The sequence below is a fragment of the Prorops nasuta genome, unplaced genomic scaffold (genome assembly GCF_024137725.1).
Source record: "Prorops nasuta isolate Cenicafe-Biocafe unplaced genomic scaffold, Cenicafe_Pnas_1.2 PNAS00004, whole genome shotgun sequence".
In the NCBI taxonomy this organism is placed as follows: Eukaryota; Metazoa; Arthropoda; class Insecta; order Hymenoptera; family Bethylidae; genus Prorops; species Prorops nasuta.
In genome coordinates, this window is record NW_027116801.1 from 6,155,561 (window position 1) to 6,179,803 (window position 24,243).

Here is a 24,243-nt window from a genome sequence, read left to right on the forward strand (position 1 = left end):
AAAATACGAGTGTAGTTCGAGGGATCGATTATGCCTATTTAATGGCAAGCTTTGCTGGTGTGTAGTAATATTTCCAGCATTAGCCCAGTAACATTTAACATTGCACTTTTTTATCTTGAATAATGTAAACGTTTTCTTTGCTGTGAAAAGCAATTTTATTATGCTTGAGAATCATTATCATGATCACGATCATCAACGCCATTATCATTCGTCATCGTCGTGAAGATCGTGAGTGGCTGCTTCTCTCGAAATGTCAAGTTATATATATATACATATGCAATACGATTAAGAGACTGGAAGATCTACTAGGACAAAAAGGATCCAGATTATTCGATCCTGTAGGTTTACAGTTGGATTTTAGAATTAATGTATTCAGTGGACCTTGGTATCACTCGAATCGATTAGTTCCAATAGACTTGAAATTTTCTGGATTAATTTAATTGCGAATAATTGAAATTAATTGGCAACACCTCGACCTTCCATCCGAGAGATTATCGTGAAAGTATTATAACACTTATGTGAATAATAAATCGTTAGGAGCCGAAGCATATTTCAATAATCCATTACATGCTTCACGCCACCATCGTTCTTGATTCTAAAATATAAACAATCAACTGACCTTTATATTACGTTAGATAATTTATTCCAACAGCTCTGAAATTTTCTAGATAAATTTAATTGGAATTAATTGATAATCCTTTGACCTTCCATTCAATAGTTCATCGCGAAAACATAAAGTATTATGAACAATAAATAATTTGAAATTACATACACGTTTTAATAGTTTATTACCCTTCGCATTATATACACCAATACGGTAAAAACTATATTTTTACCGAGTCGGTCGAAAATATTCTTCGGTAAATAATCTTATTAGTTTGATTCTAAGAAACAAATGCTAAAAATAAAAAAGATTTGAATATCGCTTCGAGATCAATGGATTCCAATAGACTGGAAATTTTCTAAATACACTCGATAAGAAATAATAGGAATTAAAATGGATAAAACTTCGACCTCCCATTCGAGAGCTCATCGCGAAAGTGTTATAATGCATTATGAATAATAAATCGTTTGAAATTGCACATTCCTGTAATCACATAACATTCCACACACCGCCAACGCATAACGACTGATAATTATATAGAGATATCGTGCGAATCACGATCGCAAGCGGGATTATTACAGAATCTGCCTGGCTGTGTACAAACTGTCATTTGCTGGGCGTGACCTCGATCAATCCTACAGACTTGTGAAACTGCGCTGCCAATTAAAACGATTTGCCACCTGCAATAAGATCAATCGGACCATTCATCAAAACGTCTCTCTCCTTCCCCCCTCCCCTCCCCCCCTCTCTCTCTCTCTCTCTCTCCATATATATAATAATAAATCTATCCGTCCATCCGTCTATCCCTCTCCGTGCCACTGTCCATCTTCTTCTCCGCCGTTAAAGTTCCCTCGTTAGCATATCCGAAGAGTGAACGCTCGGCACTGAATGTCGAGAGAGAATCAGAAGCAAAGCTGGATATTACGAAAGGGTAGGTCGATCGGTTGTGTACTCTCGAGTGGAAGAATGCGAAGCCGCCACACTGTCGCTTCTCGAGTGAGCTCGCTTGGAAAATCACGCGGCATTCCGACGAAAGGTAAACAAACATTAGAATCAGCAAACAACAATACTACGAAAGCAACGAAGAAAAAGCTCGTGAAATTCACTGGAAACTGTATTTACATGGCTACTTACTGGCGCACGAGCAGAAATTAAAGCAGGTATCTTTTAATTAAGCCTATTGGCACACTTTCGTGTGGCAATCGCCTGCGAGCCGATTGCTTCTGAAGCGCGAGTGGGAGCTAAAGAATCTGACTGCTGCACGCTCCAACGAATTATACGAGAGAAACGACGGGAGAAAAACAACGTCACAACAACAACAACAACAGCCGCAAGAAATTAGAGTCGGTTTGAGAGTAGCAGCGAGATAACAGTGCCAGCTGAAAGTAGTAAAGTCAATGATCCGCGCGACCGCGTCATGCGTTCAGTGGTAAAAGTCAACGCTTCGTCGGACTAGTAGTAAGTCGTACGCGTAACTGCCGCCCGATCGCGTCATGATAATTCTACTGCACGACAATTCTCATTGCATTCTGTCATTTTTCATGTTTTTCTTCTCTTTCTTTATTTTTCTCATCCTCTCGAACGTTTCTCTCGCAGAAGAGGAGTACGCGGGAATGCAGACTCGGAGTAGCCGGACGAGCGATGAGCTCGATGCAGACGCAGCAGCCTGGATCCTTGCCGGAGTACCAAGTGGACCCTTACCGACTCCTCGAGGACGACCTCAAGTACATTTACGACGACATACGGCAGGTGAGACAGAGTTTTCAGACAACTTTTCTTTCAGCGCCTCGCAAAATCTGTCCGCTGCACGGTTGACGCGCACGCGCGTAACGTGAAAACGCGACGTGTTTTGCAAGATGCAGCGCTATAAAAGAAATATTGCGTCACAATAACCCGCGAAAACCCGTCGTTCTCGACCTAAAAATCCTAAGAGCGAACACGAAGACGAATCCCGATGACGGACACTGCGGACAATCTTGCTGCTCTCTCTCTCTCTCTGTTCACTTATTCTTGTATGATGCATTTGGCGCGTCTAAGACGACTTTTAGTCGACTAGCCGAGTTTTCCCGCGCAAATTCTCTTATAAGAAAATTGCTATCAACAGCACTGAAATTTGTGATTTTCGATAGAAAAATAGTTAAAAATGTGCGCGATTAAGGAAACCGTCAAAAATCTGATCTATATTCAGTTTCTATTTATATCAAGTAATTCAGGTACAGTTAAAGTTTTATTCGATTAAATAAACGTATTTTAGAATAGTAGTGAATAGAAAAATTAAAACATTATAATCTTCGTATAAAATATAATGTTTCGAGAGTTAAAATTGCCGTCGAGACATCATTTATATAGTTTCTTTTTAATTGCAAGACGACAATTAGTCGACCGACGTTACTGTTCGTGATGTACTTAAGCTGTATTCCCGTCAAATCGACTGTGCGCGGACGCAGCTGCTCTTTAAAAAAAGTGTTCAAGACTGCTCGCATCAGCCAGATTAAAACCTCTCGTCTTCGATCGGAAAATGGTGAAAAATAAAATATATTTCCGGATGACGGAGAAATCGCGTTAAAAATTCAATCAAACTCATTCCTTATTGGCAGAACGTAATTGAATTTGGAAGACGACGATTAGTCGACCAGCAGGACCGGTGCTCATAGTTCCGTAACGAAGCGTCGGTGATGGGCGTGTGCGAGTGCAACGGCCAGTTTAGCAAGCAAAGAGAGGTGCTTTCTACGTGAGTTTACATGCCGCGTACACTATTCCACGCATCGCGCGTCCGTGAGTAAAAGTTCTCCACTTTGCCATATGCAGACCGTGAAGTCGCGTTGCTTTCGCTCGCCAAACGCCCAACCACCATAATCACGCATCTCGACTGACTCTCGAAACTCATTCTTTTCACGATAGATAAATTGTTTAATCGCTCGAAACCCATCTGTTTTTTTTTATCGTAACACTTTATCAGTATAAAAAAAAATAAACTTTTCCTTTAATTCGCGTGAACGTCGAAACAATATCTATATATACACACGCGTGCTTATTTCTTCATCGAATATACGTTTTTTTTTCTCACTGGAGCGAGCTATCGATAGTATATACGTGTGTCCCTCCGACCGGTTTTTATCTCTCCATTGCCGTTTCTTTTTTCTTCCTTGCAGCGCGTCTCCGCACGAATATGAGTTTTGCATAAGAATGGCGTACGCTAAAGAGAAGAGCCCGAGCGTCCTTCGCTCATTTATATATACATATGTGTGTATATATATATATAGATACATATGGGCGTAAAGGTAGATTTTTTCTCTTCGTTTCTTTCTTGTATTTGGGGTGGCAGACTTCCGGTCTCATGGGGGACAGGGGGCAAAGCTCGGATCAGACGTGACGTAAGCTTGTGAAATGACACGTGTAGCATATAATTCGCTCCTTTCGACTTTGGCCAAATTCCAGTGCGAACTTTCAGCTCGCTTAGCGTCTGGAATTTGAAATCAGCGCCAGTAACCTTTCCGCCTCTTTTTTAACTGTACCTGTTGCAACTGAAGAATAGCCACTTGTTAGTCGCGTAGAGTAGCGTAGACGAAGGACGGAAAAGATTTCACGAGAGGAGCAGGAATTTTTGAGGTTGTTGACTGTGACTGATGCATGTGGTATATACTATATATACATATACAAAGGATTTATCGAATAATCTCGAATGATGAGAGGACTACTAAGGTCAAGGTCGAATTATGTATTTCAGGTACTGTTGGCAAATGGGACGAGCGAAGAGCTGAAAACCATATCGACTTATTACTTCGACGGGCAGGGAAAAGCACTGCGACCAATGGTGGCCATCCTCGTGTCACGAGCCATCAATTACCACAAAGGAAGAGAGTGAGTCAGTTTACAACTCGTGCACATTCCACGCAGCTTGCCACGCTGAAAGCTAAAAGTGAAATTAATCTCCTTTCCTAGAACGATGAAACTATATTAAATCCCACCGCTACCGCTCTCCAAATTAATATTCCTTTCGATATAACTCAAGTGGAAGAAGCAAAAAATAACAATGAGAAACTGTATTACAACCCTGCTATATATACAGTTCTTTAAATTAATATTCCCTTCGATAAAACTCAGCTGGAGAAAAGAAAAAATGGTGATGGCGACAAAAGTCGAGTAATAAATTATCGTAGCTGCTCACAATAAACGCTATTCTTTTTTTTTCTTCCATCCAACATCGTCGCTTTCTCCCAATTCCGCGTAAATCTTGAAATTCACTCGGTCAATTTCCTTTCGCCGTTTCGAAGGGCCCGAAATGGCATTAGCCAGTGCAATCGCTGCAGTTGGTGGCTCGAATGGTTCTACCGCGATTAGTGTCCAAGCAATCGGATCGGGATCACAAATATTATACCTTTATGCCCGATTAAACGTAGGTATCCACGAAATTGCTTTTCGAGAACTTGCTTGCTTTCTCTAGATCGCGATATTGGTAGGTATATACACAACACTATATATATATATATACATCGGAGAACTTTCATGAGAAACGCTCGTTGAATTTCAGCAACCTCCTACCATCGCAGAAGCAAGTGGCGATGATCTCGGAGATGATCCACAATGCTTCCTTGCTGCACGATGACGTCATCGATCAGTCACCAATACGACGAGGCAAACCATCGGTCAACGAGGTCTGGAGCCAGAAGAAGGTTGGTACTACTTGGTACAAACCGCGGCGTTATTTTAAAGGCGCGACGAACCAGTATACGCGAATAAATAATTTAAGAAACTACGTGGAAAGAAAGAATGAGCGAGGTTAGGTTAGTGTCAGAGAAGGAGGGAAGCAGGCTCGGTTTCCCGGAGCTCGATCGACGCGATCGATGGAAAGGCAAACTCTCTCTGGAATGCCGCAGGAAGGAGGCTAATGCGATTCACACTGCTTAGAATGACCACTCGCGCTTTCTTAGCCTGGAACCGGAAGTCGCCCGAAATGGCCTCGAAAACAACTTCCCTGTGACTTTCGGCGGTATACGCGCGATCGAAAATCGAAATTGCACATTCTTCGTTGCATAATCCGCAGGAATCTGCTGGATGAATGGACGGATTGCCAATTTTCTGTCTGCCATATAATATATATACAAACAGAGTGAGTTTCTTGATACGCCGATAACGCTCGAGAGTGCTTTCCAAGCGAGCAAACGAGCTGCGAGCGAGCGAGGCACCACACGGTGGCCAGCGGAAGGAGAAAGTGAACTGGCTAAAAGCAAGAGTTTAACCGATCAAAGCGTCTCATCCTCAAAGCGCTTATGCGTAAAGGTCGCAGTGATACACACGATTTACGCAATCTCGTATGTATATTCCGCTGCTTTCGCGCCTACGTGACCCAATTTTTCTCGCCCGTCGATAACGATCCTTCCCTTATCTTCGATACGCGTTTACGTGTATATATATATATATATATATATACACTTATAGAGAGACCAATTATCCCCGGCCGTTTTATTATTACGTTGCGCGGTGCTAATCGCCAGCAAATAGAGACAAGTGCAAGTGCATTGCACCGGGGCTCAGGCAAGTGAAACGAGAGTACGTACGGTAGAGCCTACTGGCTAGGTCAAGTACGTGCACGCCAATAGCGGCTGTGACGTCACGCGCGTGTTCCTTTCGCCCTCTCTTCCTTCTCGTATTCTCCATTTCGACGCACGCTCTCTTGCCAAACCACTCTCCAGCCTGCCGGTTCGCGTCGCACAATTTCTCGCTGTTCGCGTCAGAGCCTATACGAAATATCGATAGACCCAGGATCACTTTTTCCACTCGATATTTGCCTCCTCCGTGCTCTGTTTATCTTTCTTACTCAAGCGCCGGCGAAACTTCTCAAATTTCGTCCTCAACTTTCCCGATCGGATTCGACGTCCCCGAGCGGCAGCGTTGCGTCACTCGGGTGGCCCGACAGTCGAAGCTTCGCTTTTTTTTCTTTTCTTCTATTTTCTTTAATTTTTGTTCTCCGATTTCTAAGCGTATACACGCGCGAGTAGCTTCGTGCACCGTTGCGAAATTTGCCAGGCTGAAAATCCGGTAAGTCAAGCAGGCATATATATATATATATATATATATATATATATACGACTGACGATTGTCTCAGGATCCATAACTTTCGGATGTTTACATTTCATTCGTCATTCTTCTTCGCTAATGATTTAGGCAGCTTACGAAATATCCGAGCTCGCAACCATTCACGATTCGTCGCTTCCAGTGATTCCCATTGACGATCGAGCATCCACAATCGTCTTTCTCAATTTACCGGAGGATTTATCTGCTACTCGCCAGTGTTCGCCAAGTCGACGATCCTTTCAAGGAGCGATGATTTAAACGTCGTTAATATTCCCGAAGAAAAATGAAGAAAACAAGAGAAAAGGGGGGGGGAAGAAGAAGAAGAAGAAGAAGAAGAGTAGTAATTAACGCGATATTGGTGCTGATGGCCTTGTTGCAAGCAACACGATAAATATTATATACACTTTAACCAGAGGTCTCTCGATTAGCGTTTTGCTAATGTGACCTGGTTACGCAATTCGTTAGAGGACCCCCTTGAAAGCCACACCTTTTACAACATTCGACACATACGTCTCCGTCTCTTCATTTTTCTCCGACACTCGTTAAATCCTACGAGCACCACTCGACCAATTTTTCTATATAACTTCCTTTCTTCACCTTGTTAAACCCCCACCCCTCACTTCACTCCTCATACCATACGATCAATCCCATAATCCTTCAAACTGCAAGGAATCGAATTTCATCCATTTTCTCTTTTCCAGCTCGCAGCCTGAATCTCTGATTGTTTTAGAAAGCCATGGAAGAATTTTCTCGACTGAAAGAAAAACGAGCGAGACGATTATTATTAAAGTAGAAAAAATCACAGCACACGCACACATACGTCGCACCTTACACGATTATTCATAACGAATGTGCCGTGGTTGGAAAAAAAAAAATACTTGCAAGGACAACTTGGTCGATTTCGACACGACGAAGTGTGATTGCATGTCTGGGATTGATGTGTTATAGATTTTCCTGACGCAACTGTCCCAAGCTTCTGAAAGATCGGAAACGAAAATCTTTGGACGGCTTTGTTTACGAGTTTCTTGGGAAATTCCGGAACTCTGGCTTGGCCATCGTCTATGAGAATAAGTACGAGCTGCGTGACGGATTTTCGAAAAGAAATCACTGTGCGTGTCCCGCTGTGGGAGCCTGGGAGGATGGCGTGAAAAAAAAGAGGCGACTCAATGCCGGATGTGAAACTTGCAAACTTGGCGAGGTCGAGACAAAAAGCCTCGACGACCTCTGCGACATTCACGTACACTGGATCGTGGCCGATGGACGAACCTTAGCCACGAATATCGACGAAGTAGAATGAATAAGGAACGAATGGATCAGCCAATAAGCAAATTTACTCCATGCATTCTTATTTATCTGGATTTTTCGTCGATAAGCGAATCTCTGCTAAATTTATAGGAATATGTATATGGAAAGAGAGAAAAATGTCCAAGGAAATAATAAAATAGAGATGTGCCAACGCAGCCAGCAGTAAAGAGGTAATCGATGAAAGTGGAATCGATTAGCATTCCGAATGCTAAATAGTTTTAGTTGAGCGATGCCTATGCCAATGGCTGATTTTTATGCCGATAGTGTGGCATGCATGTACCAAAAGTGACGTATCGGAGGTACACGAACTTGTTGTATTATAATAATTTATTAATGGATTGGTTCGCCACGATGAAGCACCTGTTGGATTTAACATTCGCCGGATTCCCTTTCACCGAAGCTGCGAACACCTGTGTGTGCAGGAGTGGTAACATAATCCCGAAGCGATAATTTTATCCATCCAGTCGATCCTTTTCTTGCGACCATCGTTTCCCCGAGGAATATCTCTATAATGCTCGGTACTTACGGGAAAGAGATAGAAAAAAGAAGTGGAGCGGGGCAAACGTAGTCAGAGGACGATTAGTTCTGGAATAACGATCGTGATAACTACGTTTTACAAAGTAATTGCTCGTTAGAGGAAGTAAACGTAATCTTGCAGGGGAAAAAAAGACGAAGGCCGTGAAACTGCAGAAGAAAAGAGCGTAAAAATGGCGCAAGAGTCGTTAGCTGGGTTACTGCACCGCTTACCATGTTATTAAATTCAAAACAAATATAATGGCTTAATTAATGTATCGGTATAAGTTTAACCGAGAAAATGTTATTAAAGATTTGCGCGAAATTAAGCGAGCAAGTAAAGGCCGATATTTATCCAGCTGCAAGAAACAGACCCTGAGAAGTAATTGTATGTGGAAAGAAAAAAATATGAGAAATCTGAAAATGGCGCAAGAGTAATTAGCGGGTTAGTGCACTATTGGTCGCATTCGCGTGGTCGTGCGTATAGTAATACGGCGAGTGAGTCTAGGCCATTAAGAGTCATTAAGAAATTGTGGTTTCGGCGCGTTGTCCGATGCCAGCCATGCTTTATTAATGATTTTCTTTTGGTTTACCGCTTTACGACTGGCGAAATGCGCCTATGGAGCAGCTTATTGTCTCTCAGACTTTGTAATCCATGGTTTCTACTTCCACCACTCGTTATACTGCCTCAACGCGAGTTTCCATTCCGCCTACTTTCCATCCTGGATCCGAGACGCCGCTGCGAAAAAACGTACTTCGCTGTTTCGCCGAGGTACCGCTGCTCACCTTTCGTAGCGCCCTCTACGTTCCCTTAATCCCCCCACCACTGCACTTCCAATACTCCGCTCTTCTTATCTCTTCGCGATTATAATTATCATCCTCTTCTTCCAGGCTACAATGGCTGGCGACTACATTCTGTCCATCGCCACGATGATGATTGCCCGACTTCGAAACAATGACGTCACAATCACCCTAAGTCAGGTAATATATATATATATATATATATATATATATCGTCGAATCAAAGATCGGGAAAGAAGGAGCTTCTCGAAACGGATCTCGCTGTTTATATATCAGTGTTAAGAATCACTATACAGAAAGTATTTTTCAGGTCGTGACGGATTTGGTTCAGGGAGAGTTCATGCAGCTTGGATCGAAAGAGACGGAGAACGAGAGATTTACTCACTACCTCACGAAGACATATCGTAAGACAGCTAGCTTGATCGCAAACTCTTCAAAAGCTGTGAGTTTCTGTGGAATATAATTGCCAGTTGAACTGGAGTGGATCAAACGTTCGGATTTTTCTTCAAGGTTGCAATGCTCGCGAATGCTGACGAGCAGTTGACCGAGCTTGCCTTCCAGTATGGGAGAAATATTGGTCTAGCTTTCCAGCTGGTCGATGATCTTTTGGACTTTGTCTCGTCATCAGACGCCATGGGTAAACCAACAGCGGCCGATCTTAAACTTGGCCTAGCCACTGCACCGGTTCTTTTCGCTTGCGAACGCGTAAGTATTGGCACGATTGACTCGACTTAACCAGCCAGCGAATCGCAATCTCAATTTATCCCTCCTCTCTCAGTTTCCAGAATTAAATGCGATGATAATGCGCCGATTCCAAGAACCGGGTGACGTTGAAAAGGCTTTTGAACTAGTGCACAAATCCCAGGGACTGGAGCAGACAAGATTTTTAGCAAGGAAACACTGCAACGAGGCAATTCGAATCGCCAATTCTCTGGCAGAGAGTCCGTATCAAAAGGGCCTGGCCATCGTCAGTGATTTAGTTATCAATCGTTTGAAATAACCGATGCGATCGATCGCGTAGATTGCAGTAAATTATAACAGTCACAGAGCCAAACTATAAGTATCCCCATAATCAAGAGTACGAAAGATTGAAGCAACCATGATTAGTGATGCCCACGAGACCAAGGAGACAATAAATTATACAAATCTCGTCTTATCTCGTAACGACATAAGCCAAGTCTCGCCTCAGTCTCGTGTAGAAGTTTTACTAATCAACTCGAATCTTTGTCTCACTCTGAAATTTAATTTCCATAACTATTGATATGTAATATAAATTCTACATAATATGAAAGTTTACAAAATTATAGTATCTTATAAAGTTGTTTATTCAATTTAAAATATCAAGAGACACGGTAGTGTCCCGACTGCAGTCGAATGTACTTGCCGTCGAGCCACTGCCATGTCTCTTGATATTCATTAAATTTACTTCTAGATTTCTGTTCAGCAGTATTAGTAAATCTAATAGAGTGATCACTAGAAGAGCTTAATATGTCCTCCTCAGAATCACTGTGTTGTTTTCGTTTGCTTTCCGTTTTTCAAAATTTAGTCATGTTGGAGATTTGGGGTGAGTTGGTGCGAGCGGTCCGGGACTCTCGGCCTTCGGGCCGCCTTGCTCTGGCGCACTCTTCGTCTCGCTTCCTCCTCACAATTCGGCGCAACGCCGCCAGGTGGCCGACGCGCGGAGCTTTCTCGCTCACGAAAAGTTACTCGTCCAGTACTCGCCAGTACTTAAACGGGCAAACCGCGCCAGGTGTTGTTCTCTCGACTTTGTCGAACCTAGCGACCCTGCACCCTATTTCCGTTTTGGAGTGCAGTAGCACTCTCTTCACCTTATAAACTGGATCCTGTTCCTTAACTTTTATGATCAACCCATCTGTGTATACCGCCTTGGTTACGTCGTCTACATCCTCTCCTTTCCCTCGTTCCCATTTTTGTTTTGGATACTTATTCCGGATTTCATACCAGGTCGAATTGCTCACAAGTCACAATATAAGTAATTGTGTGTTCCTTAGGTTCATTCTGTCTTACCAGTTTACCGGTTTCAACACGAATCCCTTGCATACGCCTCTTCCCTCCTAGCATAAAATATTTATCTCTCTTTCTCATATAGCCTACTCTCCACCAACCGCACCTACACCCAGTAATGACAGTCTGTGTCTAAATAAAGCCCCTACTCTGACCAACAAGTCTATATAGTTGTACAGACTTGAGAGTCCGAGGGGAGGATCTGTTTTGACCTAGAGTGGCTGCACTGGCTCCACTTCGCAAATTAAGATATCGAAACCTATCATATTAACTAGAGTATCAGTGATCGACAAGTCATTTTGATTTTTATTATTGAGAGTTCAGCACAATTTTCGGTGTAATTTTTTCCGCTGAATTTTAATCTGGCAGGTAACTGAATTCATTCTTTACATCAAATTTTTACGTTGATCAATTTAAATACGACAAAAATTTCATTTTTAAATTATTTTGTCTATTTTATTCAAATGAATAGATGTCATCAGATTTTTAGCATAACACGATGTCATCGTAGCGCAATTACGCTTGTTTTGTTCGTCATAGCATGCACTATAAATTAATGCTTAAAATTATAGTTGAAATTTTTAAATGGTTAAATATTTGAGAAACTGAAATTGTGAGAATTCGAGACGAGACGAAAAAAATGTATTGGCTTGTATTGTAAATAAATTAATTTATCTCGTCTTAGTCTTGTCTAAAAATGAGACGAGACTGAGACGAGACTCTCGAAATCGAGAATTTTGGGCATCACTAACCATGATGACAAGGAATAAGAAAATGGCAGGAAGATGTAATCTAGTATTTCTTAAGAAAAGAATGAAAACCGATTGAGAGAAAAAAAATGGAAAAACCTATGTAAAATGTAGAGAGGGAGAGAGAGAGAGAGAGAGAGAGAGAGAGAGATGGCGTAACCTCTAAATCATATTTTCATCATGCGTGATTTAAACAGCTTTTCAAGTTAGGATAATAAACTTGCAATATTAAAAGCTTGAAGTTTACGAAGGAACGCAAAAATGTTGAAAAACCATGTGACACTCGTGGGTAATGGTTATTTTTATGTAGATTTTATATCGTACGCAATACGTACAAGTCGAGAAAAGTGTCGCTCGTTAAAAATGGTTTTTATATCAAAGTAAGAAAGGGAAAGAAAAAATATTGAATTATTGAAGAATTAAAAGGTGCCGGGATATATTTGCCTTCCTGTCTTTTTTTCTTCTAAGGAAAAGACGAATGGAAGGACTCGTTAGAGGTGCGAAAAGATCGAATAGTTATAATATACCGTGTACGCGCGTTGCAACTTTCATGCAAGAAATAATAGGGAAGCTCCAGCTCGACGTAACTGCCATGCCAACTCTGCTTTTTGATAAACCTCCGATCGAATTGACGCAGCAGAGCTCGAATTCTTCCAGGAAGAAGTAAAGTAATGACGACTTGTCGTCAATAAGTGCCTAAAGTGATTATAATTGTTTTTTTCTTCTTTTTCCGATGCTTTACAGGACGAGATTAAATGAAAGAATAACTGAACGAGTGATTTGTCCCATCGCAAAAACGCTCACGTCCGCTATGCAAAGCACGTATTACCTGATGATTTTATGAATATTATTTGATAGCGAATCGTAAACTGTAAATAAAATAACTTATAGGGATAGTAGTAATAATGAGAATTAAGGTTGGCCTTCCCTTTCTCCGCACTTCTTAACAAGCACTTCAAATGCCAAAATGACAAACACTGACCGGCAATGAAACCAAAAAAGCGGTAGTTAACACGTTAAGCGCCACGTCGGTCCCTAGGGACCGACGCTAGACTTTCCGTTCAGGCCACGTCGGTCCCTACGGACCGACGGCAGACTTTTCGTTCTTCTATCGCGGCGCGTGTGTCCGTCTTTGCATACTTGTGAGACTGAACATTTAAATTATGCGATATCGGTTTTAGTTTGGTCAATGCTTCAAGGAAAAGAATATAATACTTAAAAACATTAATGTAATTTATTGAAACAAGATAAGCAGCCCGGCAGAGCCCGCCTGACGGCTAACTGTGGCCTGAACGGAAAGGCACGCAATTTCGGCGTGGCGCTTAACGTGTTAAGAAAAATAATATCATTAATATCTCGCACAGGATTACACGATTAATTACAATTTTTATAAGTATACGTTGCTACAAACTGGCGGAGTTGCTTCTTATAGTATGCATGGTAAAATACCTGAATATAAAATAAAATATGGTTGAAACTATATTAGAGCATATTAGAGAGATTTGCCAAGGTAATTGGCAATTACATTGTCATTTTTTCTTTTTATTGCTCGCGAGTTTGCCGCTGGTGAGGATACACAAATCGCGAGGGAGCCAATACTAGCTACCATCCACAATTTTACTAACCTCAACTTTAACTGCAGAAGGAATTACTACTGAAGAAAGTTCGTAAGAGACCTTGCTTCCTTCATCCATTAAAGAAACTTAATTACGACATTTTTACATCAACGGTATATTCGTTGTACTTAGTGCGTTTTATATGGGGTGTTCCCCTCGCAATTTTGTTCATACAAATCCATTTATTATCGTTCGTTTCTTTAATAAAAATTTATGGCCCACTTTAGTTTCTAAATTTGAAAAGATTTCAGAATAAGTTTAATTATCGTTAATTTATCGTAATTTTCTGCTTTAAGCGTTGTTCATCGAGCATAAGATGCTCTTATAATTCTATGCGGAACAAACTGCTCAAAATAATCATCGTTATTATAATTGAGAATATAGTTATAAAAATCTAATATATAATAACTTATATTTATGACACAGATTAATGTATATAATTACCATAAGTGGCGTAAGGTTTTGATTATGAATATGTAAGTGAAGAAAATATCTGTAATAAAATCAATTTGAAAACCAGGCCTATCAATACGATAGGTCTTCAAGAATCTTCAATACTAATAATACATACACAAGGTGTTCTTATAGTTCTCCCTCTCACCAAATATTTTCAAAACAATGTGTTTTTAGGAGAAAAATGAAGATACGCGTTGTTTATAGCCTTATTTTCAAAATTATCTTAAGGTGGCAGTCATATGACCTTCGAAGGTTGTACGAAGGTCGACCAGATTTTTTAAAATAAAACTCCTATTTTTACTACATATTCTTTAGCTTATTTGAAGAGCTTTCTAAAACACTGTATGAATGTATCATTTCATCTAGCCTTTAGCTAGATATTTGGATCTGTAATTACACATATAGATGTAGATTTAGTCAAAGTAGTGTGCGTGTGACCACACGCGTATAAATACACATAGTTGCCTAATTACTATAATTATAATTCCAAATCCAATTATCTTTAGAACGAATGAATCGATCGATACACTTGTTTTCTATCTTGAAAAGTTCTTGAAGTAAGCTGTAGTATAAAGTGTGTAATAAAACAATAGTACAAGAAGACGTTCCTTCCTTTTTTTCAGGAATGAATCGTTTACTAAAAGCACACACAAATGGGGTCGGAGAAAGGGAGGCTTTATGAACGTCCTGTTTATTTTGTTAAAGGCTCTTTGCTAGATTGAGTCAAGGTTGAAAAATTATGCTGCATGAAAAAACCACTGCTCATCGTGCTATTGACTTATCTTTTTCCAATTAAAAATTCATTGAATTCATACAGTCACTGTCTTATAAAAAAAGTATATATCTTATAATGTTATGAAATGTTTTTATAAAACTGGTACAATAAAATTTTTAAGCGATCATTTTCATATCCTTGTAACTATATTATTCCCACGTAGTGTTAAGTCCCGTTCATACCATGTGACAAAATATTGATGGTTTAAAGTGATACAAACAATTGTTTAACAAAATGAACAGAAATTTTAGTTTTAATAAAGATGTCGAATATTGTTAGTGTAATATTCTCACAGCAGTAGTTTCCGCGTAATATTATCTGCTAGGTGAGTGAAGTCTAAATAAAGATTTTAAATATTGGGGTTTTCGTATTGTGACATCTCGATAGCAGTAAAGTAATACATAAATCTTTTAAAAGTCATCGCACTCAACAATGAGTGAGCGCGCGATCAGTGACTCTATCTTTTGATTAGTGCCATTGAGGAGAGACAACTGTTAAGGAGGCGATGTATGTTATTGGCTATTACTTTGGATCCTACAATGTTATTCAAGAGTAGTAGGTATTTTTTAAAAGAGTTGCTCAACAGTTGCAATACTGTTGTCTCTGTTAAATATTACACCAATCGATCGCTTTCAGCGAAACTTCGACCAATCAGATGATAGAATCATTCACTAATCGCTCGACGCTCGCTCAACTGTTGAGTACGTTGAATGCAACCGATAACTTCAAGCCCTTCAAATTATGCTTTAAACTGCTTTAAACACTTTTAAGTAGTTGAAGTTCCAGCACGAACTGTGAATTTCAATTACGTGCATTTTTATTCTTGTATTTCATTGTTCTCTAATTTTTATTTTGTAAGCAAAAAGGTAAAAACTACGTTATATATGAACATGCGAAGACTACTTTCCCTCTGCCAAAAATATTTTGGAAAAGCAAATTTGTACGAGGTGTTGAAAATTCCCGAAACGTCCAGTGAGCAGCAAGGTAATCATGGCCGAATCGTTTTAACCTCAAAATCAAACTTACAGTGATTATAATATTGCAATGTTGATGCTTATATGACGCTGTTATCTGGACTGTTAAAACTTTTCTTGCAGTCAAAAAAGCTTATTACAAGATGTCTCTTCTGGTCCATCCTGACCGCGTTGAGGAGGACAAGAAAATCGAGGCAACTGAAAAGTTTAAAGTACTACGCAGTGTATATTGCGTACTCAGTGATAAAGAAAAAAGACGTATCTACGATTTTATGTTAATGTTGATAGAATATATTTATTACGAAATAGATACATATATTCATGATCCCTCAATTAGTAAGCGAGATTTACTGATATTAATTAAGTTTTTTTTTTTAGTGTTTGATATTAAATTAATATAGTGTGTATATGTATATACAGATGTATCTTTTATATCGCGTATATCTTTTAAGATAATACAATGTATGAAATGTTCTTATAATAAATTGGAAAAGAAAAATTGTTTAACGATTGATTTTTAACCTCAATGTCACTATTATACCTATGTAGGGATAGGAATGTTCCTCAAACATATCAATGAATCAAAAGTTGAGTGAATGAACGCTTTACGATTGTTTCTCACATTCTTCATCTCAGTGTATGTACTATCATTAGGTATGTTTTTGTATTTGAAAGTAATCCTATAGCTATATACAAAGAACAAAGTTAATGAAAACACTGAAATGTACTGCTAGCAAAAACAAACAATCTCAAAATCACTTTATTTTGGAGCTATCGTCAGTAATTTTATTTCTATTAATAACGTCTATAAATTACTACAAAGTATGAAATTAAGGGTGAGTCCGACCAAAACCTGTAAGGTAAAATTTTACCATGTAGGATTGCTAATTTTTCGAAATTACGTATGCTGATTGGCTAATTCACAGCAAATTGGCAATCCTACATTGTAAAATTTTACTTTACAGGATTTGGTCGGACTCACCCTGTATACATATACATATAGTCGGTAATTTCGCAAATATATGTATACGCTAGGCAGTACGCTTTCTTACCGTAAGGTAGCGCAATATTAGCTTCAAATCTGCAAACTACAAGTTCAAAGGCCGACCGGGTGTGAATTACGCGCCTTTCTTTTTACTAAATTGGATTCCGTGATAAAAAACATAAAAACTACTTTAAGTAGAAAAATGGCAAGCCTACTAGATCTCTGCGAACAATATTTTGGGGCACGAAATTTTTATGAAGTGCTTGAAATCCCTAAAACTGCCAATGAAAAACAAGGTAATCGTGGCTTCTCCATTCTAACCTTATCATTTTATTTACACTAATTAAAATACTAATGTACACACACTTTTACAAGGCTAATATATGATACAAATAAATTTTTTTACAGTGAAAAAAGCATATCACAAACTGTCTCTACTGGTGCATCCTGATCGCGTAGAGGAAGACAAAAAAATCGAAGCAACTGAAAAATTTAAAGTATTAGGGCGGATTCATTGCATACTCAGTGACAAGGAAAAGAGAAAAATTTATGATGAATCTGGCCAGTACGATGAAGAAAGTGAAGAGGTTATTATGCGCAATTGGGCAGACTACTGGCGTTCTCTCTTCAAGCCAATTACAGTGGAAGACATTAATAATTACGAGAAGGGCTACAAAGGATCAGAAACTGAAATCAAAGATTTGAAACGAGCATATATAGATAGTGAGCACTATTGCCATAGTTAAATATTCTTATTATTCCCCCAAGACTACCAATTCGAATTATTCTATTAGGTAAAGGAGATATGGATTATATTTTGGAAGCCGTACCATTCACCAACTGCGAAGAAGAGCCAAGACTACACGAGATAATTCAGAAACTGATAGAAAGCGGAGAAGTAGAGGAATACAAAGCTTTCACAGAGGAAAATGAAAAGAAGAAGCAAAGAAGGAAAAGAAAGGTAAATAATCATTGAAATTTCATATTCTTTTTAAAGGTATGAATGAAAGTGTATAATTAACTCAAAACTATGCAATCTGCTTATTAATCTATGTTCCTGTCAAACGAATCACGCCTCTGACAAACAGGTCCCTGCCGCGCTATTTTCAAGCTTCTCTATTTTTACCAATAGACACTAGTGCTTGATCGGTAGCAGTAGGAGGGGAGTCATAACGGCACGATATATAGGGTCGAGAAGAGGAGGGGGGAGGGGAGGATCCTAGTAAATAAGTAACCAGGGAACGGAATAGCGAATTCAGTCTCTCGAAGCAATTAGATTCGTTGCAGGCACTCGCGATCGAAGCTTCGCTCAATGTTACGATGCTCGCCAAATTCTAACCCGCGACTCCACTGACATTGGATTAATTTAGCTCGCAAGGGAACAATAACTACTATGGGACTAATAGTTTGTCGCGGTCACACTCCAGTTATTGAATGAAACGCGTTTCGCGTACAGCAGTTTAACAGAGCTGAGACCTGTTTCTTGTTTTGTGAAAATGGCCGGTACGAAAGGTCTTTTTGTAGTTTTAGCAGCCTTATTGGCTGTTACTGGTGTAAACTCGTCCTGTGAACACTCAAGCAATCAGGATATGGTGGAGTACGTTTGCTCCGGGGGTAGAGCCTCCGATCTAGCAAGCATACCTGACGCTGTGGAGAAAATTCGCATCATCAGGATGAACCTGCCTGTAATAACGAGAGATACCTTTTCACGATTTGGCAACAATCTTTGGGTACTCTCGTGCTCCAACTGTGGAATCTCAGACATCGAGCCTGGAGCTTTCCAAACTTTAGTGAATCTCCAACAACTGAGCCTGGACAGTAATTATTTAACCACCTTGAAAGGTTCTTGGTTTCAAGGTTTGGAATATCTAACGTTCCTCGACGTCAACTACAACAGAATAGACAAGATCGAAGACGACGTATTTGAGAATCTTCCCAACTTGGTGGATTTTCGTATATCTGGTAATAGACTGGAGTGCATCAATCTGAATGCCTTGTCGAACCTGAGCGAGTTAAAGAGGATATTCATCAGTGAAAATCCTTACATGAAGTGTCCCAATGCACTCAGCAAGTTTCTGGAGGACCGTTCAGTAACCTTCGAACGTGACCCGGAATGGGCAAGAGTACCAAATGATTTGATTTCGGTTGCAGTTCCACCGGTGAACACACAGGATACAAGAACTCGACCGACAGCAGTTTACGAAGCAACACTACCACCTTACCGCGAAAGGTACTATACCTCAACGTCCACTACCGAAAGACCAACGGAGGAACGACGAGTTATCAGACCATACCCAGTGGTACCTCCAACTTATCCACCGACCTATCTACCCGCGCAGTATCCAACATATCCACAAGTAGTCGTCGAGGAGACCACTTATCAACCAGAATACTTGCCAAACTACAAACCACAGGAACCAACCATTCCTTGGTACCCTGCATACCCTCCTGTGGAGCAAACTACTCAGCCGAGTCCACCTGTCGAGGAAACGACACATTCACCAGAGTATCCTGCTCTACCAACGCACTGGTATCCTTACGTTACTACGAAGGTAACACCGACAGAGATCAGTCGTCCCGAGACAGATGTGGAATCTCAAAGATCTGGACCCAATGAGTCATTCGATCCCTCGAGGACTCAAATCTCCGTCTATCCATCGCCTAGGATCGAGAACCAACCTAATATTCCTAATGAAAGATACAATCAACCCCAGGTGTTTCCTCGTCCAACCGACCAGCGCGAAAGGACAGATTCAAATACCAACAGGCCATCCTCGGACGAAGTTTATTGGGATAACGAGTATCCCTATGAAGCTGGAACTTCGACCTATCCTCAGCATTGGCCAACGGAGAAAACCAGGATGGAAGAGACTCACGTGATCAGACCTTATCCCCAACCATCGAAACCGGAAGTTGTGGCACCTGGAAGCGTTGAATTTCCTTCTTCCGTTGAGATCGACAATCGGCAAAGAATGCAGAACATAACAGCTGTAATTCCCATTCAACCCACAACCACTGATAAACCATTGCCTTCATGCAAATCGGGCTCCGTTACTTTACCGTCAAATCTCTATTTACGCTTAGTCATAATCTTCATATTGCTGAAGTGTTTCTTCGAGGATATTTAATTCCCCCTCTAGTGCATCTTCCAATCTGCTACGATTCCAGCAGGTTGTGCCACGAGCATCAAAAATCAGGCAAATGTAAAAACTGTGAAGATCACTCACCGACCGAAATAACGGGTGCAAAGAACTTATCTGCTAAAGTTGTGCGGGCATTTATAATTAGCATCGTAACTATTCATCGACTCATTCAGTATCACTTAACGAAGCTTCGAATCGATTAACCAACGTGCGAATAATCAACGGATATAGATAACAACTTTCAAGGAGATTCACGAGTGAACGATCATAGGATTTTCCTTCTACTTCTCTAAAGGCTGCGAGACCGGTTGTTAACGATGCGTAGGTACTCTAATTAATAGTAAATTAACGTAAGACGTAACTGAACTTGGTCTCAGGGATACACAGGTGTTCAGCCGCTTCTTTTGATATACTAACCGTCTTAACAAGCTCAATCATTATGTAACATTGATTTTCAGATTTTCAGAGCACGGATCATCGAATAAATACGAATAATATCGTAATTTTCAAGTAACGTAATTCGACGAATGTAAGAGGAAGAATTTTCTCAACGAGCCTCTTTAATTAAGAAACCGTTAGCCTTAACACTGGGTAAAAGGCACGGTGAAGAGACGACGAGATACGGAGGGTCAAGTAAACCTCCTGCCTTTGAGCCGACAGCATGATATACTATATATACCAATTGAAATTAACAAGTGACGAGGGTCGAATTGCATCCGCAGTGGTAATGAAATAATTAGTAATACCATCGCTAAATGGCGCAGGGTTATTGTGCAACACTCGCATCAATTCCGATGGACTTTTCTATCTGGATAAGAGAGGACCTTGCTTGCTTCCGTTCGTCTTATTATCGAGGCGTGAGAGCACCCTCGTTTGATTCCGCTCGATAATTGTTATTATAGCCGTGACCATCTGCCTATAATAGCAAAATTGAAAAGCTGGATGAAGAAACAGGTGTGGATTTTCTTGGACGAGCGTGCAAAACACACGATTAGCCTGGCAGGAATTTCGAGGCACGATGATTGAAACAGTTTATTGGGACGAAGCTGAAGATTTATCTTCATCTCTGCACGCACGTGCATCTTTCGCGTGTTTCCTCTCAACAGAATTTTCTCTAAATTCCTTCGCGATGACTCTTCTCGTTACATAACTTGCAAGCTAGTCCATTTTTCCCTCAACACCGCTTTCGACCAATATTTCTTCTATGTGTTACAGCAAGCCAAGTTTTGGCAATGAGGTAATAGGTCGTATAAGCATGTGGCAAAGCTTTGAAGTCATGGTAATATATTTTAGACGGAGTGTAAAAGATCTGCTCGATGCGTAAATAGTTGAGATTTGCCAGTTGATGTACGATTTGACAGAAGCTCTTATGGCAAGATTTATCTGAACGCTCGTAATCCATTGCCAACGTGATAATTGAACGAGATGCATCAGTGAGCTGACATCATGAATAAACCAATCGTTCAAGTTTGATAGCAATCGGGGCTTGTGGCGCAATTATGGCTCTCAATCGTCTATTACACGTAGTATTGTTCTCTGTACGCTTGCAGATCGGTAGGAGCGATAGGCCCATTGCCATTGCGTATTCATTTCCTTTTAATCCTTGTATTTATTACCTTGATAATTTGTAACCTAAATTTTTGCTAATCTAGAGTTTTCTGTATTTATAGGGACCCTCTGCGTGAAAGCAAATGTTGCATCTTCAATCGTTGGTCAATTAACGAGGATGAATGATATAATTGAAAAGGAACGGACGCTTTGCTTATACATTATCGCCATCACCTAGATCTCCATCCAACAAGAACATAAATCCCTTACTCGAGTTATTAATAAGCCGTTTGTCGATGGGAATTATCTGGCCTATCAAATCACTCGAGTGCATTAGGAATAACCAAACGTATCACTTATGATTAAGCCTCTTTGAGAAGCCGAGATGCACCGGCAGTCAATCTTGATAGAAATGAGAGGCTTGTTTAGTCGAGTTTTCTATACATATCTAGCCGTCTTCTCCCCTCAAAACGAAAGATTCCTCTCGATGGAGTACAGAATGCTACTCTGCCAATAGGTGAATAGAATTCCGCGTATCGCGTTGTGCAATGCACTAACATTAGGACGTCTCTCGAGTGGACTTGCCAGAAATTATAAATAACGGAATTTGCTCAGCACCGGATTATGGAGTAGGTCATACGCAATATGGCACGTCATCGACACCAATGTACATTCGTGTTACTAAAAAAATTGTGCGAGCTTTAAAGTTGCTTGGATGGAGCATATGATACCATAATGCGTAACACTGCTGCTATTCAAGTATCGGCTCCAAAGGAAAATGAACGCTAGGAAATGGAACTGGCTTGTACGTTCATCTGCCCAGAAACTTTCATTAGATAGTGCTCTTAAGAAGACTTTTCTTACTACTGTGGCTCCTTTGATGCTTCTTCAAATTCTCTCGCCGACGAATATTTAGCTGTCCGGTGTAACACATTTTCAAGGCCTTGTACATCATTCTTGAGAGCATCGTTGCGTTACCATCGTGGTTGCTTTGATACACTTCCAAATCATGACTGGACCAACCAATGGTCTTCATAAAGTGGGAATTTAAGATTATAGCATCTGAAAATTCTCTTGCCTGATGTAACAAGTTTTCAAGGCTCTGGCCATGAGCCTCTTGTCTAAATTTTCTTATCGATAAATTTTCAACGATTTTTGGATAAGATTGAATAGAAAAACAACAAGTGCACGCAGCTAGTAATAATCTCAAGAATGCGTGTGCGATACGTTTGCTAAAATAGAATAGTATGATTATCGTTTTTGCCCTTGTCATGAAGTGGACATAATCAATGTTACTAACAAGAGCGTGATCCATTTGCCGAGACGAACACATGATCCCCCACGTTTATGCTCCCCAGTTAACGAAGGAGATATATGAAGGGCAGGTTTATAAAAAGGGTCTAATGTTTTTTGTCGTTCTTATTTGATTGCAGTGGGCAAAGGAGGCGCAAAATGCCGAGCGTTTAGAGAAGATGTTGAAGCTGGAAAACGAAGAGAACGCAGCGGAAAACGACCTGGCGTTGGCAATTCAGAACCGCGGTAAAGACCGAGGCAGCCAAGCCGATAGTTTCTTCGATTCTTTGATCGATAAATATGCGAATAAAGCTGCTAAGCCAACGAAAAAGAAGACCCCGGTAAAGGCAACGACGTCCAGGAAAGTCTCACCTACGAAAACGACGAAAAGGACTAAGAAGAAGGCGTAGAGAAGAACGAACATCCATCCCCACTCTTTAATCTCCTTCATTCATTTTACCCATGCTCTTCCCCTTCGCAATCTCATAATGGTTTTTCCTAACATTAAATAATATTTGCTTAGATTTTCTCTAAACCGTGGCTGTTATTCTTAGATTCGATTTAAGGTCGTTGATTTTTCGTAAAAAACGAAAATACTCATCATGGTAAAATAGAAGTAACAAAAAAATGGGTAAATTTTGATACAAAACAAACCCAGAAAGTTAGATAAATTTTGTACAAATTTATTTATTCGTCACTGGCGTTTTTAATTTAATAAATAATTAGCGGAGTAAATGATAACGTTAATATGCACGCAGAAGACGCCCTGCAAGGTGGCATTTTTTTGTAATTCGATTATATAATTAAATTTCTATCAACAGCTTCGGCGTTCTTTCATTTCCATCGAACTTTCGAGAAGAAGCGAGAAAGTGAGAGGGAGAGATGTTTCACTGTTGGTACGCAACTTGGAATGTTTCTGTTTTGCCCTCCATCGGTAACAATCAGCTCCCCAAGAAGCTTATCAGTGAATGGTATAAAAAAAAGCTTCGAATAAAATAATTTTTTTATCCTTGTGCAATGAACACTTTTGAGGAATTCCTGCTGGAAAATAAAAATATTAATATCGTTCGTTATTATAATTTTCGGAAAGTCTAGCCATCCCGTTAATCGTCAAACTCGTCATTCGCCACATACAATAAACTGTCACTTGAGCACAAGTGTACAATTTTTTTACAAATTGCTCTACTAAGTCCACGATGATGATCATCCGTATCTCAATCGCTTTGCTAGTTTTTATGATTTTTTTTTATCAGGTTGTTTGAATACTCTTTTTGCCAAATCTTCTTTGTTGCCAGTTCTTAATAGGAGATATCTTACTGGTACTATTTATTAGGCATTAAAACCCGATGCTTGTCATTCGGAATTTGTATTGGTGTTGCTT

At 40.1% G+C, this 24,243-nt stretch overlaps 3 protein-coding genes across 4 annotated transcripts in view; all 3 read left to right on the plus strand.

Moving 5' to 3' along the window:
• qless (decaprenyl diphosphate synthase subunit 1 qless) overlaps positions 1 to 15,169 on the plus strand; it is a 28,142-nt gene extending 12,973 nt beyond the window's left edge. Inside the window, exons 2-8 of the mRNA XM_066725566.1 lie at positions 2,201 to 2,353; positions 4,332 to 4,465; positions 5,136 to 5,277; positions 9,389 to 9,478; positions 9,609 to 9,740; positions 9,809 to 10,003; positions 10,077 to 15,169. Coding sequence (XP_066581663.1) covers positions 2,201 to 2,353; positions 4,332 to 4,465; positions 5,136 to 5,277; positions 9,389 to 9,478; positions 9,609 to 9,740; positions 9,809 to 10,003; positions 10,077 to 10,298 — 1,068 coding nt within the window. The 3' untranslated portion in view covers positions 10,299 to 15,169. The remainder of the gene's footprint in view (positions 1 to 2,200; positions 2,354 to 4,331; positions 4,466 to 5,135; positions 5,278 to 9,388; positions 9,479 to 9,608; positions 9,741 to 9,808; positions 10,004 to 10,076) is intronic.
• A 159-nt stretch (positions 15,170 to 15,328) lies between these two features.
• On the plus strand, positions 15,329 to 16,336 carry LOC136772852 (J domain-containing protein CG6693-like). Its single transcript, XM_066726033.1, has 2 exons — positions 15,329 to 15,903; positions 16,017 to 16,336. Exons 1-2 carry the CDS (start codon positions 15,804 to 15,806, stop codon positions 16,292 to 16,294), a joined length of 378 nt encoding a protein of 125 aa, XP_066582130.1. The 5' UTR covers positions 15,329 to 15,803; the 3' UTR covers positions 16,295 to 16,336.
• Positions 16,337 to 18,126: 1,790 nt separating this feature from the next.
• LOC136772838 (uncharacterized) lies at positions 18,127 to 23,144 on the plus strand. Of its 2 annotated transcripts, none has more exons than XM_066726001.1 (2): positions 18,127 to 20,342; positions 23,003 to 23,144. In XM_066726001.1, exon 1 carries the CDS (start codon positions 18,375 to 18,377, stop codon positions 20,004 to 20,006), a length of 1,632 nt encoding a protein of 543 aa, XP_066582098.1. In that variant the 5' UTR covers positions 18,127 to 18,374; the 3' UTR covers positions 20,007 to 20,342; positions 23,003 to 23,144. The 2 variants fall into 2 exon arrangements, with proteins under 2 accessions (XP_066582098.1, XP_066582099.1); XM_066726002.1 differs by having other exon boundaries at positions 18,127 to 20,346; positions 23,003 to 23,140.
• The last annotated feature ends 1,099 nt before the right edge of the window (positions 23,145 to 24,243 follow it).